This window comes from Bos mutus, chromosome 18 (genome assembly GCF_027580195.1).
Source record: "Bos mutus isolate GX-2022 chromosome 18, NWIPB_WYAK_1.1, whole genome shotgun sequence".
NCBI classification, from domain to species: domain Eukaryota; kingdom Metazoa; phylum Chordata; class Mammalia; order Artiodactyla; family Bovidae; genus Bos; species Bos mutus.
The window spans coordinates 16,566,252-16,580,120 of NC_091634.1; the positions used below are offsets into that span (position 1 = coordinate 16,566,252).

General features: G+C 54.8%; 1 protein-coding gene and 1 long non-coding RNA gene across 2 annotated transcripts; both read left to right on the forward strand.

Moving 5' to 3' along the window:
- The first annotated feature begins 342 nt into the window (after positions 1-342).
- Positions 343-13,187, forward strand: DMKN (dermokine). Its single transcript, XM_070386754.1, has 16 exons — positions 343-895; positions 1,164-1,360; positions 1,731-1,836; positions 2,210-2,336; positions 3,537-3,598; positions 5,567-5,617; positions 5,770-5,817; positions 6,091-6,138; positions 8,290-8,346; positions 8,685-8,732; positions 10,499-10,546; positions 10,892-10,933; positions 11,260-11,331; positions 12,089-12,112; positions 12,221-12,268; positions 12,888-13,187. The coding sequence occupies exons 1-15, from the start codon at positions 494-496 to the stop codon at positions 12,266-12,268; spliced, it is 1,380 nt and encodes a 459-aa protein (XP_070242855.1). The 5' UTR covers positions 343-493; the 3' UTR covers positions 12,888-13,187.
- On the forward strand, positions 2,337-3,367 carry LOC138991805 (uncharacterized). The gene is made up of 3 exons (XR_011467683.1): positions 2,337-2,455; positions 3,132-3,167; positions 3,305-3,367. It is a non-coding gene; the product is annotated as an uncharacterized lncRNA (long non-coding RNA).
- Positions 13,188-13,869: the final 682 nt, after the last annotated feature.

Below are 13,869 nucleotides of genomic sequence, written 5' to 3' on the forward strand. Positions count from 1 at the left end.
CCCCTCCACCCCACCACCTTTAGGAGGCACCACCAGCCTAGCTCCCCAGATGCCTCCACCCCCACCCCGCACCCCAAATTCCTGGGGTTGGGAAATCAGAACACTTTGGCACCGAACTCATCCCATTTCTTCCTCCCTCCCTGATGCACAGACTCCCTCTCTGTTTCAACACAGACACTCAGACTCACAATTACAGCTCATTACCCTATCGGGTAGTTGGATCTGAGTCACTGTGGGGAGGGACCCTGAACCGCCCAGCCCTGCCACCTTCTCCCAAGCTACACTATAAGGAGTAGCGGCGTGGAGGAGGACTTTGGGAAGACAAGGGCATTTGGGGAGGGACAGAGCAGGCTGCAGACCCAGAGGGAGGGCGAACAAGAAGCCAGAAGGAAGGAGAGAAGGGAGGAGGGCTGGCAGACATCAGGGAAGCGACAGGGCCTGAAAGGGAACCTGGGTGGAAAGAAGACACTCAGGGAGAGGAAGTGAGGCAGAGATGAAGCTAAAGGGGTCTCTGGCCTGCCTCCTGCTGTTCCTGCTCCTGGGCAGTGGGGAGGCTAGCCCGCTGCAGAGTGGAGAGGAGAACACCAGAGAAGAAGTTGGGGAAGCCATTGGACACGGGGTGGGAGAGGCCTTGGGACACGTGCTGGGAGAAGCTGCCATCCACGGAATCGAGAAGGCCATTGGCCAAGGTACTGGAAAGACGGAGGGCTTGGGAATCAGGGAGGCCAGGGACCCCCACTTGGGGGATGCTCTTGCCCACAAGCTTAAGGAAGCGAGCCACGCTCTTAAAAACACTGGGAGTGAGGCCGGCAGACAGGCTGAGAATATCATCGGACACGGAGTGGACCCTGCCCACAGGTCCTGGCAGGGAACGCCCGGCAGCAACGGAGCTTGGGTGAGTGGCTGGAAGGCCGCTGCGGAAATGGGAGGCTATGGGCAGTTGGGCTGAGGATCCCGGGAAGCAGTTGAAAGGAGGGATGCCTCCTCATCGATGGCAATCCTTCCACGTCAGGCCTCCCTCCTCCACTGCCCTGGGTCTCTCTCCACCTGCCTGCCCCTGTGTCCTGCTCCGGTTCCTCTCTCTCTGAGTTGCTCTGTCCGCTCTCCTCCACCCCAGAGTGAGGAGGTCACACACACTCAGTACAGCCATGTCGTTCTTTCAGGGAACCAATGGGCAGCCTCCATCCGGAGGCTATGGCATTCCTGGCTCTCAGGGCAGCTCTGGAGGCCCAGGGGACACCCAAGACCACGTGTTCTCTGGAGGCTCAGGTGGAAGCTTTGGAGCTAATGCTCAGGGAGGCTCCTGGGGCCAGGGAGGCCACAGAGGGGCATTCAACTCGGGGGCCAACTCTCAGGTAAAGTAACCATCAACCCTGATGCTTGCCCCCTCCGTGCCCTCAAGCCCACACTCTTGGCACCTCCCCCGTGTCCTTCCTGATCCCAAGCTCATCTCACCCTTCCTGCAGGGAACCGTGCCCAAACCTGGTTCAGTGAGAAGCAACAACAACAGAAATACAGAAGTAAGAGGAATAGCCTGGAGAGGCAGAGGTGTCTGGATGCATGTGATAGAAACTGGGAGAGACACAGCAGAGAGAAAGATGGGCAGGGGAGGGATGGAAGGAAGAAACAGACTAGTTGGGGAGAGACGGGTGTGGGGACTAGGATGAGAAGAGTGAGCTAGGCTTGGGGGGAGAGAGGCACCCGGACAGGAAGCCAAGCTGAGGATGCAGGAGAGGCTGGCCCCGGGGAACAGCTTCGGCTGGAACCCCACCCGTCCCCTTCCCTCCACAGTGCACCACCCCCCCTGGCTCAGGTGGAAGCTCTGGCAACTCTGGGGTAAGAGGACGGGGCAACCTGAAGCATTTTTGCACGGGGAGGAGACAGAGAAACTCTACTCAGCTCACACTGGGCGGGAAATATTCCTGAGGGAGGAGGGAGAGGGAGGAAAGCCTTCTCCCTTGGTGTTCTCATCTTTAGACCTCACTCTGGTCTCTTGGCTCAGACGGTAAAGAATCTGCCTGCAATGAAGAAGATCAGGGTTGGATCCCTGGGTGGGGAAGATCCCCTGGAGAAGGCAATGGCTATTCACTCCAGTCTTCTTGCCTGGAGAATCCCATGGACAGAGGAGCTTGGCGGGCTGCAGTCCTTGGGGTCGCACCGAGTCGGACAGGACTGAAGTGACTGACGCTGGTCTCTTCCTGCTCCTCAGGGAAGCAGCAGCAGTGGCGCCAGCACTAATGGTGGCGGCAGCAGTGGCGGCAGCAATGGCGGCAGCAATGGAAGCACCAGCAGTAACAGTGGAGGCAGCAATGGCGGCGGCGGCAATGGCGGCGGCGGCAATGGCGGCGGCGGCAATGGAAGCACCAGCAGTAACAGTGGAGGCAGCAATGGCGGCGGCAGCAGTAACGGTGGAGGCAGCAATGCAGGCAGCAGCGGCAGCTCCGGGTCCAGCTCGGTATGTTCTACTCTTTTGTTGAAGGCAGAGATGGGGCCCCTGATGGTCCCTGCTGAGGACACTCACTCCAGGGTCTTCCTGAAAACTGCCCGCCCCAGGGTAGCTGGCGTCAATGGAGTTGTCATCCCAGGCCCCCCAGCTCATGTTGCCCACCTTCAAGCCCCACCAGGCGGTGCCACTGACACGTGCCCTCTAATTCCAGAAGAATTTACTGGAATTAGTTTACTGCGTTTACCCTAGCCCCTTGCCATCCACTTGGTGATGGGGGATGCTGTCTCCTGTCTAACCTCTGCTCCTGCAGGCATGTCTACTTGATGAATCTGACCAGAGCTGGGGTGGTGGATGGAGCCAGAGAGGTGGGCCCAGGGAAACATGACACTTATTTGGGAAGCTCCCAGGAGGACAGGGACAGGACCACATGTGGAGACTTAAGGACACTTACAGAACTTCAGTGTAGATGCTAATAATAATGTCCCCACAGGAGGGATGAGAGGGTCAGTCGGGGACCATGACCTGGGAGCTGGATGAGGGTCGAGCTCCAACCAGGGGGCCTGCAGAGAGGGGGCACAGCTGGCTTTTTTGGGGTTCTGGGAAAGGTCTCAGGCAAGAACAAGCCAGGTGCTGTAAGCTGCCATAACTTACTGCTCTCTGTACCACCCGCTTTCCCTCCATCTAGGACACTAGAAATTCTGATGATGGTGGCTCCTCCCAGGTAAGGATTCTAGGGGTCCCTTCTCCTCTCTAGGTTCCAGGAGAGGGTGAGGGGATGGGGACAATCCCTACTTCGGGAACTCTGGGCCCTTCCAAGTCCTTTGAAGCCCCCACATGGACTCTTGCTCTCCCTTGTAGGGATACAATCCCAGCCCCTCCTCGGGGAGCAGAGTTGGAAGTGGTGGCAGAAACAAACCCGAGGTGAGTGTGAAGAGGCATGGAAGGTGGGCAATGGTGGGAGAGGACAGCTCCCTCAGTCCCCACAGGGAACGAGGGCGGATGCTGACAGGGTGATGGACCCAGGCCAGCCTTGGGGTGCGAAGGCTGCAGTCTGCAGGGCTGGACTAGGTGTCTGGGTGGGAACCAAGAGTCTTCTCTTTGTCTCTCCCACAGTGTGACAACCCGCACGTGTCCGGGGGATCTGGGGGTCAGGTGAGAACTGAACCCGCAGCAACTGCAGTTCATCCTTGCAGTGGTGCTCCCTCCTCACTGCAGCTCCTCTCACCCCTCTCCTAATGCGAGCCTCTGTCTCGACCCTGTCTGTGGGGAATTTACAATCCAGGGGGAGGAAACCATGGGCGTGCTCCTCAAAAGACTAATTAGCTCCCAAGTAATAATTAATTGTAGGTCCTTACATGATCTATCTCACGTTAGACCACAGACTGGGGCTGTGAACAATGGAACGAAAACCAGTCCTTTTAGAAACAGGATTGTTTCAAATGTCCTATACCTGACCAGTGAACAGAATTCGGTGATGAGTTTTGAAACTCATTTTGAAAGCGTACCTTTCCCTCCTAGTTATCCTGGAAATCTGGCTCTCTGTCAGCACCTGCTGAGCTGACAGAGGAGGTGTTGCGCTAAGGTCCACAGGCAGCGCCCAGAGGTCTTGTGAAAATGCAGATTCTGATTCAGCAGGACTGGGGTGCGGCTGAGACTCTGGTTTCCAACAAGCGTCCTGCCGAGGCTGCTAGCCTATGTGAGAGGACGAGGAGCATGCCCAGTGGGGAGGAGGGCACTACAGCGAGAAGGCTCTGTGAAGAGCTCCTCACATGTCAGGGACACTAACCTTTTATGGGTAGGCAGGTTTTAAGAAACCTCCCAGTTTGTAATTCTATTTTTAGTTTTCTTTTTGCACACCAAAATCTTAAATACGTAGTGAGGTGGAAAAACAGACAAAAATAACAGAATAATCAGTCAGTTCAGTTCAGTCGCTCAGTTGTGTCCAACTCTTTGTGACCCCATGGACTGCAGCACGCCAGGCCTCCTGTCCACCAACTCCCGGAGTCCACTCAAACTCATGTCTATCGAGTCGGTGATGCCATCCAACCATCGCATCCTCTGTCATCAAGGGGATATTTATTTTCTTTTCTTTATTTACTTTTTGGACTTGCCCCACAGTGGGATCTTAGTTCCCCGTGCATGCATGTTAAGTTGCTTTAGTCGTGTCCAACTCTTTTCGGTTCTATGGACTGTAGCCCACCAGGCTCCTCTGCCCATGGGGATTCTCCAGGCAAGAGTACTGGAGTGGGTTGCCATACCCTCCTCCAGGGGATCTTCCTGACCCAGGAGTTGAACCCATGTCCTTTATGTCTCCTGCATTGGCAAGCGGGTTCTTTACCACTAGCGCCACCTGGGAAACCCCTTAGTTCCCTGACCAGGGATCAAACCTGCACCCCCTGCATTGCAAGGAGGAGTCTTTTGGGCCGCAGGGGAAGTCCCAAGGGGATATTTTTTAAAACCAAATGTAAGAAGACAGAATTGACAAGTGGAAAGGCAGTGAATTTTGAGTTAAAAGATGGAGGTTTGAACACCAGCAGTATCTCCTGTCATCTGTGTGTCTCCAGGCAAGTCAGTTGACCTCGCTGAGCCTGGGCTTCCTCTTGTGTCAAACAGGGACAGCGAAGCTAACTTGTTGACCCCCATCAGTTACTGCAGAGCTTTCTGCATCGTAATCACACCAAGGTGGTTCAGAGTCCTGGCACTGGAGTCTAACACGGAGACAGGAGCTGAGAAAAGCTGCTGGACAGCTCTCTGCTTCAGTTTCCTTCTGTAAAGCAAAGCTGTTTCCACATGGGAAAGTGGTGGAAAGAGGCACAGTGCCCCGTGCACAGTGGGACTACATGTTGGCTACTAGTGGTGTTTGGAGAGCAAGGAATGGGGGGAAGAAAGAATATGGATTTGATTCAAGGGACTGGGTAGGGTTAGTCTGGAGAGCAAGCAGCAAGTCAGTCCAGGAAGGCTTTCTAGAGGTGGCGGCTCTTAAGTGCTGTGGAAAGAAGTGGGTGGATGGCTTGACAGAGAGTACACAGTACAAAGGCTGAGAAGAGAGAGGTGATAGGCGCCATGCATGACAGGATGCATGGAGCCTTGAACATCATCAGTCCCCTTTTCCCCACCCAGGGGCAGGGCTCCAGTGGAGAAGGCGAAGCTGTCAGTGGAATCAACACCTTGGTGAGTGAGAACATCACTCCTCTTGGGTCGGGACCGTGGTGTCAAGCACCCCTGCCTGCCCTCCCCACCCCCCAACACCCGTGCCTCCCACCCCTGCCTCCAGCCCACAGAGTGGGTTCTTACTCTCCTTCTGTTTCTCATTGGTCCCTTAGAACTCTCAGACATCTTCTGAGCCCTTCAACTTCGACACTTTCTGGAAGGTGAGTTCAGCACGAGTGCTCTGCTCACTCTTTTTTGGAAACCAAACCTGTGTCTCTTGGTCCCACAGGCTGAAGTCTTTGGGCTATTGGGTTGGCCAAAATGTTCGTTCCAGTTTTTCCATACCGTCTTTGGGAAAACCCGAACAAACTTCTGGCCAACCCAATAAAATGATTGTCAGCAGTGGCCCTTGACCTCTCTTGTCCTGAGGCCCTGAGTCAATCACACTATGTCCAATTTGGCCATTCTTCTTCTTCTTTTTTTTTTTCCTGCAGAATTTTAAATCCAAGCTGGGCTTCATTAACTGGGATGCCTTAAACAAGGTAAGGGCTGGAAGGCCACGTCATTCTGATCTTTTTAAGAGAGGGATGTAGAGAAGAAAGCTAAACTCTAGCTAGGTGAGCCAGGGAACAGTGATGATGGTCATTAAGAAGCCATTTCCACCATTTAAAAAGAAAAGATAAAAACAAGGAGGAAGGACAGCAGAGACCTGAAAAGAGAGGGAGAATTTCAAAACAGCTGGGAGTGGGGGATAAGGAGGGAGCAGGTTTCTTTCACCTCTCAACATGCAGACCTGAACAGTCCTGAACCTCAGTTTCCCCAGAGAGTAAGTAGGCCTAATCCCCAGAAACCAGGGAGGGAGCAGAGGCAGAGAGAGGCAGGGCATGGACTGAATCATCACGGGAAGCTAAAGTTCACCTGAGGATTGATGTCAAGAGAGAAAGGAAAAGGGAATGAACACACCAGGCGTCAATCTGGGCCCTGCACATACGTAATCTTAGGGGATGCTCGGAGCCCAGAACCCCCTTGTCCTTCTTCCCTGCCTACTCCTTGCTCTCGCAGGGGAAGCCCTGGTCGGGCTGGTCTGACACCAGAATAGCAGATGTATCTCCAGAGCAGAGGGGGTGGACTGGAATGGGGGGTGAAGCACAAATAAATGATTCAAATACCAAAGGCAGAAGCTGCAATCGGTGGTCCACTGATCCTTTTGTTTGATTCATTTTCAAAGAACAATACGGCAACACTGGGCTCCTCTTTCTATGGCCTGTGAGAGCCCAGAGCTGAGAAGCAGCTGCCTCTTGCCACTGGGGCTTGCTCTCCAGCGGTCAGACGCCCCCTGCCCATCCCAGTCCTACTAGCCACCAGATTGGAGAAACTAGAGTTCCTGACCCTTCAAGTAAAAGAATGCAGACTAGGATTCTTGCCCTCCAAAACTCATGGGGGAGGGAGATGGTCTGTGGGGAGACAGAGAGGCAGTCCCCATCTCAGGAACGTCACCCTCTGGAAATAAGATGGGGACTGAAAGATGGAAGTTGCAGAAGCTCCCGGCTACAGCAGAGTCCTGGCTTGGAGGGACGAAATGAACAAAACAGACTTTTCTATTTCATAGAGAATGGTCTCTGATAAGGGCAAGACTCCTTGCCGTGGACCATGCTCAGGCCTGTGAGCATGGGCACTTAAGAATTTAATGGGAGAACCAGGGCATGCACAGATACTTCCCAGGGGGTCAAACGTTTTTGCACATCTAGGGGGGCAGTAAAGGGAGTGCTCGCTGCCAGGCAGGATTCACTGGGGGTGGCTCCCCCAGGAGCAGATCTCCCAGGAAAGGGACAGGACACAAGAGATGGGCAGAGAAGAGGAGGGAGAGATCCACCTCCTTCATGGTAGGGGGAGGGGCAATGAGGGAGCCAGGACTCGGCCAAATGAGGAGTGAGGACAGGGGACCACACGTTCCTGGCAGGTATGGGGGTTTCCAAGCCCAAGAGCTGGACTTGACTGGATGACAGCCGTGGGCGCAAAGGTCCCTGTAGATTTCTGATGCGGAGGTCCCATCTACCCCTGCCTTAGTCCACTGCTCACCGAATCCCTAGTCCTTGAGCTCCCCCTTGGAACTTCTTTCTTTGCCCAGGACCAGAGGAGCTTTCGCACCCCATGACTTCCAGACACGGAGCTACCAGATGGAGGGGAGCCCCCACCCTGACCCATTCTTTAAACACCACTATCTCCCTACTAACCTCAACGCTTGCTCCAAAATAAATCTCAGCTATCCCACATTCCTGGTCTCTGCTCCTTTCTTAACGTCTCCACTGTTGTTCTGGGGGATGGGGAGGGGGCGGGGTGGTTGGAAGGGGGAACTTCGGCTCCACATCTCTGGGAGGTGGGCAGGTAGTAAGGTGGAAAGGTCCAGGGGGCAGGACCTGAGGTTGTGTTCTCCCTGAGGCTGGGGGTGGAGGGGGTGGAACTTGGCTAGAGAAGAAAGCTGTCGTGTGCTGTGGGGGTGACGGAGGGGTGGCTAAGCCTCCCTCTCCCTGTCCCCCAAAACAGTATTCTGGTGTCCCTAGAGGCACCAGCTCCCCCCAGACCTCAGTCACAGTGAATTCTGGAGGCTGAGGGAAGCAGGAGCAGGGTGCAGGTGAGGGTGGGTTGGGGACAGGCGCCTTGCTCACCGGCTCGCTCCCCACTTCCATCCACAGGGCCAAGCCCCACCCCCCAGCACTCGTGCCCTCCTCTACTTCAGGCGGCTTTGGGAGGTAGGAGAACTCTCACTCTTTGAAGAACTGGGAATCCTGGTGATCCTGTCCCTCTTCCCTCCCTCCGTCAAGGCAGCTACCCCTCAGTCTACCTGTCACAAAATTCCCCCTCTTCCCACTTCTGAGATGCATCATCTCCCCCAAGTCTTATCACCAGTACCATCAGCAATGTAACACCCTCAGTCTCCTGGAGGATTATCTTCATCTAACCCCAAACTACACCCAGGCGCCAAAACTCGTTCTTGCACGTGATCTTGAAACTTTCACAACAGGCTGCCACACTCCACCCTCTGAATCCTCTTTCCCTGTGGCCCACTCATCTTTCCTTCTTCCTTCAGGATTTCAAACACAACACTCCTTTCTTGAACTGGAAAGTCATTACTGAGGTAAGGGCTGTAGAACCCTGGTTTAGGGGTCAGGACGCTCAGCTCTGGGGACACGGGGTTCGGGGCCCCTGGGCAGCTGCATGGAGATTCGGTTCTGCTTCCTCCCTGCTGAGGGAAGGTGCCTCCCTCAGTCCCTTCTTTCCTCCTTGTGTGTGTGCCCAGTGGAGGTGGGGTGGGAGAGGGAAGCTGTGAGTCATGGAGAAGGAGCTGGGTGGGAGGTCCTCCCGGGAATAAAAGCCGAGGTTGCGAGTCAAGGGCTCCACAGGCGGGAGATCATGAAGTCGGCCACTGTCTCATCTCTGCTGTTGCTCCTGCTGTGTGTGGCCTGGCTCGGGGGGAGCCACAGCTGGGTGGGTACTGCAGGGGGAGCAGGGGGCAGGGGTCACGGGGTGGGGGAGATGGAGGGGCCTGGGGCTGAGCTCAACTCTCAGGGCTGGAACGGGGTCACTCAGGAGGAAAGCTGAAGGGCAGCGGGAGGGTAGTATCTATCGGGGGAGGAGGAGGAGGGAGGGTCAAGGTCGCGTGCAGGCAGGTGCTGGGGTGGTGGGGTCTGGTTATCTGAGTTCTGGGAAGGACGGGCAGGGCCTTAGCGTCCTGTTGAAGGCCACACTTGGGTTTCATGGGGCTAGTGGCCTTCGGGAATCAGGACTCTTGGGCACTGAGGCCAGGGCCGCCGGCTCCCTTGTCCACGTGGGCACGTGAGGCTGGACAGATGGGGACACGTTGTTTTGATTTTTTCTAGAAAAGCTAGGGCTTTCAACTGTTCACAACTAGTTGAATTTACACATGTGGACCAAGCCAAAAAATGCCTGTGGAGGCCTGAGGTCCTCCAGTTTGTGTCCACGTTTTTGGGGCTAGTAGTGGGGTTAGAAGTTAGTGACAGAAAGAATGAAAAAGAAGTCAATGGCAGGTATGGATAAGGTGGAGTGTTGAGCCAGATTTGGGGAGAAGATCCTGAGCCTGAGAAAGAGACAGGCAAGATTTCCCCTTGCCTTGATCAGAGGAGGGGACGTGGCCTGCACATCTGCAGTGCTTCTTCTTTTTAAAAAACATTTACTCATTTCCTTGGCTGTGCTGGGTCTTAGTTGCGGCATGCAGGACCTTTGATCTTTGTTCTGGCATGGGGACCCTTAGTTGAGCCATGTGGGATCTTAGTTCCCTGATCAGGAATCGAAGCTGGGCCCCCTGCATTGGGAGTGCAGAGTCTTAGCCACTGGACCACGAGGGAAGTCCCTGCAGTGCTTCTTAAGGGCTCTGTCTGCTTTCCTGTATTTCTCCTTTGCCTCTCTCTCCTTTGACTTGGCCTCCGTGGGAAGCAGCCGGGCCTTCCAAAGACCCCGTAGAGAACAGCATTTGGGAAGAGGGATCACCAGGCCTATGAGGGGAGCAGGGTGTGTTGCAGGCTGAAGATGGGTGGGGGCTGACGCAGGGGCTCCGCCCTGGGAGCTTGCATAGGTTCCCTCACTTGTTATTCTGGCTCAGGCCAGTACTGCAGGTGCCTGGGTGATGGTGGGGCTGCCAAACCTGTTCTCTCCTCCTCGTTGCCCACTGAGTGTGGCAACCTGTCCTCTATCTATCTGGGCCATCAGTTTCCTCCCGGCCCGCCGCCTTCACCATAGGCAGCACCTATCACGGACCCCGAGAGGGGTGGGTGGGCTGGGTGGGATGCTGGCCTCCAGAAGGAGGGCAGAGCCTGGGTGGTGAGAGTCCGGCAAGGCCTGAAGGACCATGAGGCTGCCCTTGTTCTGACTCCCTCTTCCTTCCAGGGCGAGGACTTGCCATCACTTCAGAAGAGGGCAGGTGGGGCTGGCCAGGTGAGTCCCTCCCTCAGAATGCCCTAGAAGGCCCATGGCCCCTTCCCGCCTGGCTCTTGTGCATGCTAAGTCACTTCAGTTGTGTCCAACTTTTTGTGACCCTATGGACTGCAGCCCACCAGGCTCCTGTGTCCATGGGATTCTCCAGGCAGGAACACTGGAGTAGATTGATATGCCCTCCTCCAGGGGATCTTCCTGACCCAGGGATCGAACCCACCTCTCTTATGTCTCCTGCATTGGCAGGCAGGTTCTTTACCACTAGCGCCACCTGGGAAGCCCACCTGGCTCTTGGTCTGGCCCATCTGAAATTCTCCCTCCTCACGCCTGGTTCTATCATTTTCTCAGCCTGGCACAGGATGGCAAGACGCAGTAGCTGGGACTGCTAAGGTGAGCTAATTGCCACCTGACCACCTGATTCAGACTTCCCTTCTTTCCTTGGTCTCCTCTGCCCACCTCCTCAGTGACACCTGAGATGCTGGGAGAGGCAGAGAAGGACAAGGGAGGCCAGGCCATCTGGGCTGGGAGGTGAAGTGAGGTGAAGGCGTGGGTGTGGCTAAGGAGATGCTACAGAAGCAAACACATGACGTGAGGAGGGGAGGAGGCACGGGCTTGGAGAAGGGTCCCGCCAGAGCAGGGGGTTGGGGGTAAAATGCCTTCATCCCGTCTCTCCTGTCCCCCTACCCACCCACGCCCCCCACTGTTTCCTTCCACAGAACTACAATTACAACCAGCAGGGACCTCCTGCAGCCCTTGGCGGGCAGTACCCAGCCAAGACACCCGCTAAGGTAAGACTTGCAACTGCCCACCCACTCAGAAGAGTTTACAGGGGAACCGTGACTACATCGCATGCCATGGAGAAAACTGGGATCCTCTCAGTGAGGAACATAAGCCTTCTCAAAAATTACAGGACCCACGGCAAATCTGCTCTCTATCTCTAACTGCTGACCTTTCTGGGGGAGAGGAGGCTGGCCCAGAAACTCTTGGTTGGTGGGAAAATGAAAGCTTTTCATAAAGGAAGTAACAGGAAAGAAAAGTGAGGATTTTGCTTTATTCAGGCTCAAAGAAACAATTTTATAAATTCAGTAAAGGAATATGCTGAATACTAATTCGGCTGGTTAACAAACAAACGAACTGCCAGTATTTCCCTCCATCTCTTGGAATAATAAAGCCCCTGCTCTCTGGGACTTCTGAGAGATCAGAAACTGCCTGCTGATTGAAAGGAGGTGAAGCTGCAGTTAATACTCCTGTGGGTATCCACTTTGCTCATCCCCCGGGCAGGCAGAGGGAGACCTAACTTTCCTCTTCTCACTCCCCTTGGTCAGTGCACGCTCAGGGACCACGTTCAGTATCATCTTGGGTAAAATGCACGCAGGATGAGAAACTGGCTGTGGCCGAAAGGCTGCCGTCAGACCAAAGGATCTCTGGGATGACTCTGGTCTGAACATGCTGGGGCCACCGGCCCCTCCTGAGCCCTGAGGACATGGCTGATACAGAGCAGTCATGGAGGCCCTCACCTCACCTCATCTGATCTTCTCTTTACAGGGGGGAGTCACGGTTTCTTCCTCGGTAAGTTCTGGGCCAGAGAAAATTTGGCTCTCGAGAGAAGGGGTCTGAGGCCAGAAGGTGCATGGGGGACGATGCGCTGTCCATTCAGACCTTCTCCTTGCCCCACAGGCTTCCCGGACATACCCTGGCCTGCTGCAGTGGGTGAAGTTTTGGTAGGTGAGTATCAGGAGCTGAGGCACAGTCACCTGGGGTCAGGGCTGGGGGCTGGGCATTCCCTTTGTTCTAGAAGAACATGCTAAAGGTATTAAGGAGGAGGAGACACCCAAGTGTGGCGTGTGGAGAAAGACTCATAAGAAAGTGACCGGGAACTTCCCTGGTTGTCCAGGGGTTAAGACTCTGAGCTTCCAATGCAGGGGGTGTGGGTTTGATCCCTGGTTGGGGAACTAAGATTCCCGCATGGCTTGGCCAAAAAATGTTTTTAAAAATTAAAAGAAGAATATACTTCAGTTAAAATAAATACTTGGAAGAGTTTTTTAAAAATGACCTAGAACACTGGGAATGCACCCTCTGAGTACTTCATGGGGCCAGGCAGGGACAGCAACGAACACTAGAGTAAGGAGTGGGAACAGGATAGGAATTGTGTGTGGAAGGGGGAGGGGGCTGTGGGAGGGGTAATACTTGTTTTAGGGAGGAGAGAGAGAGGAGACCGCAGGTGGCATGGGCAGGACACGAGGGAACTGTGCGTGCAGCAGCTGGGGGAGATGAGAGAACGCCTGGTTTCTACAGATCTGGGAGTGGCTGGTGTTCTACCCTTTTCTCTGTTCTCTTCTTCTAGACAAGCACTTCCGACCGCGACTGAGGCCCTGAGAAACATGGGTTGTCAAGGGACCAGACTGTGCCTGGGCCCCAGCTCTTGGTCTGAGCGCCAACACCTGCCTTTTCTAGCTTGGGGTCCTGCCTGCCTGTCCCTTGTCTCCCCCCACACACTGTGGTGATGTCTCCTTGACCACCAGTCTCAGTGGGTACCCCAGCTGTTTCTTCACCAGCTCCATTTTGTGACCTGAAGTCACCGTGACGAAAATTCAGAAGGAGCGTCCTACTTTAGTTTCTCTGTGGAAATAAAACAGGAATCTTGTATCCCTAATACTTTGGCAGATTTTATTCTTTAATACAACACTGATGGTCTGGGTCAGGGAGGAGGGAAGACGGGTTTGGGGCGAGTAACTCACCTTCTTCCTGAGTGCGCTCAGTCACTCAGTCGGGTCCAACTCTTTGCGACTCTATGGACTGTAGCCCGCCAGGCTCCTCTGTCCAAGGAATTCTCCAGGCAAGAATACTGGAGTGGGTTGCCATGCCCTCCTCCAGGGGATCTTCCCCACCCAGGGATCGAACCCACATCTCCTGCATTGCAGGCGGATTCTTTACCATTGAGTCACTGGGCTGCCATCTATGGGGTCACACAGAGTCGGACATGACTGAAGCGACTTAGCAGCAGCAGCAGCAGCAGCAGCACTGGAGAAGCCCCTTCCTCCTGAGAGGGGTGTACAAAATGACTGACATGAGGGGGAAGGGGAGGTTCAGTTCCCAGGGCTTAGCTCAGGGCCTGGCACAGGGTGGGCCCCAAATAGCTGATGAAGAAATGAAAGAAGCCGGGCCCAAAGCGGACTTAGGGGAAATGACTTGATGTGCATCCGTTTCTCACGTTTGTCCTTAAGCCGGGATTCCTGCTTTATATTCATCTCTGAATCTCAGGGGCTTCCCTGGTGGCTCAGAGGGTAAAGAGTGCAGTGCAGGAGACCCGGATTTGATCCCTGGGT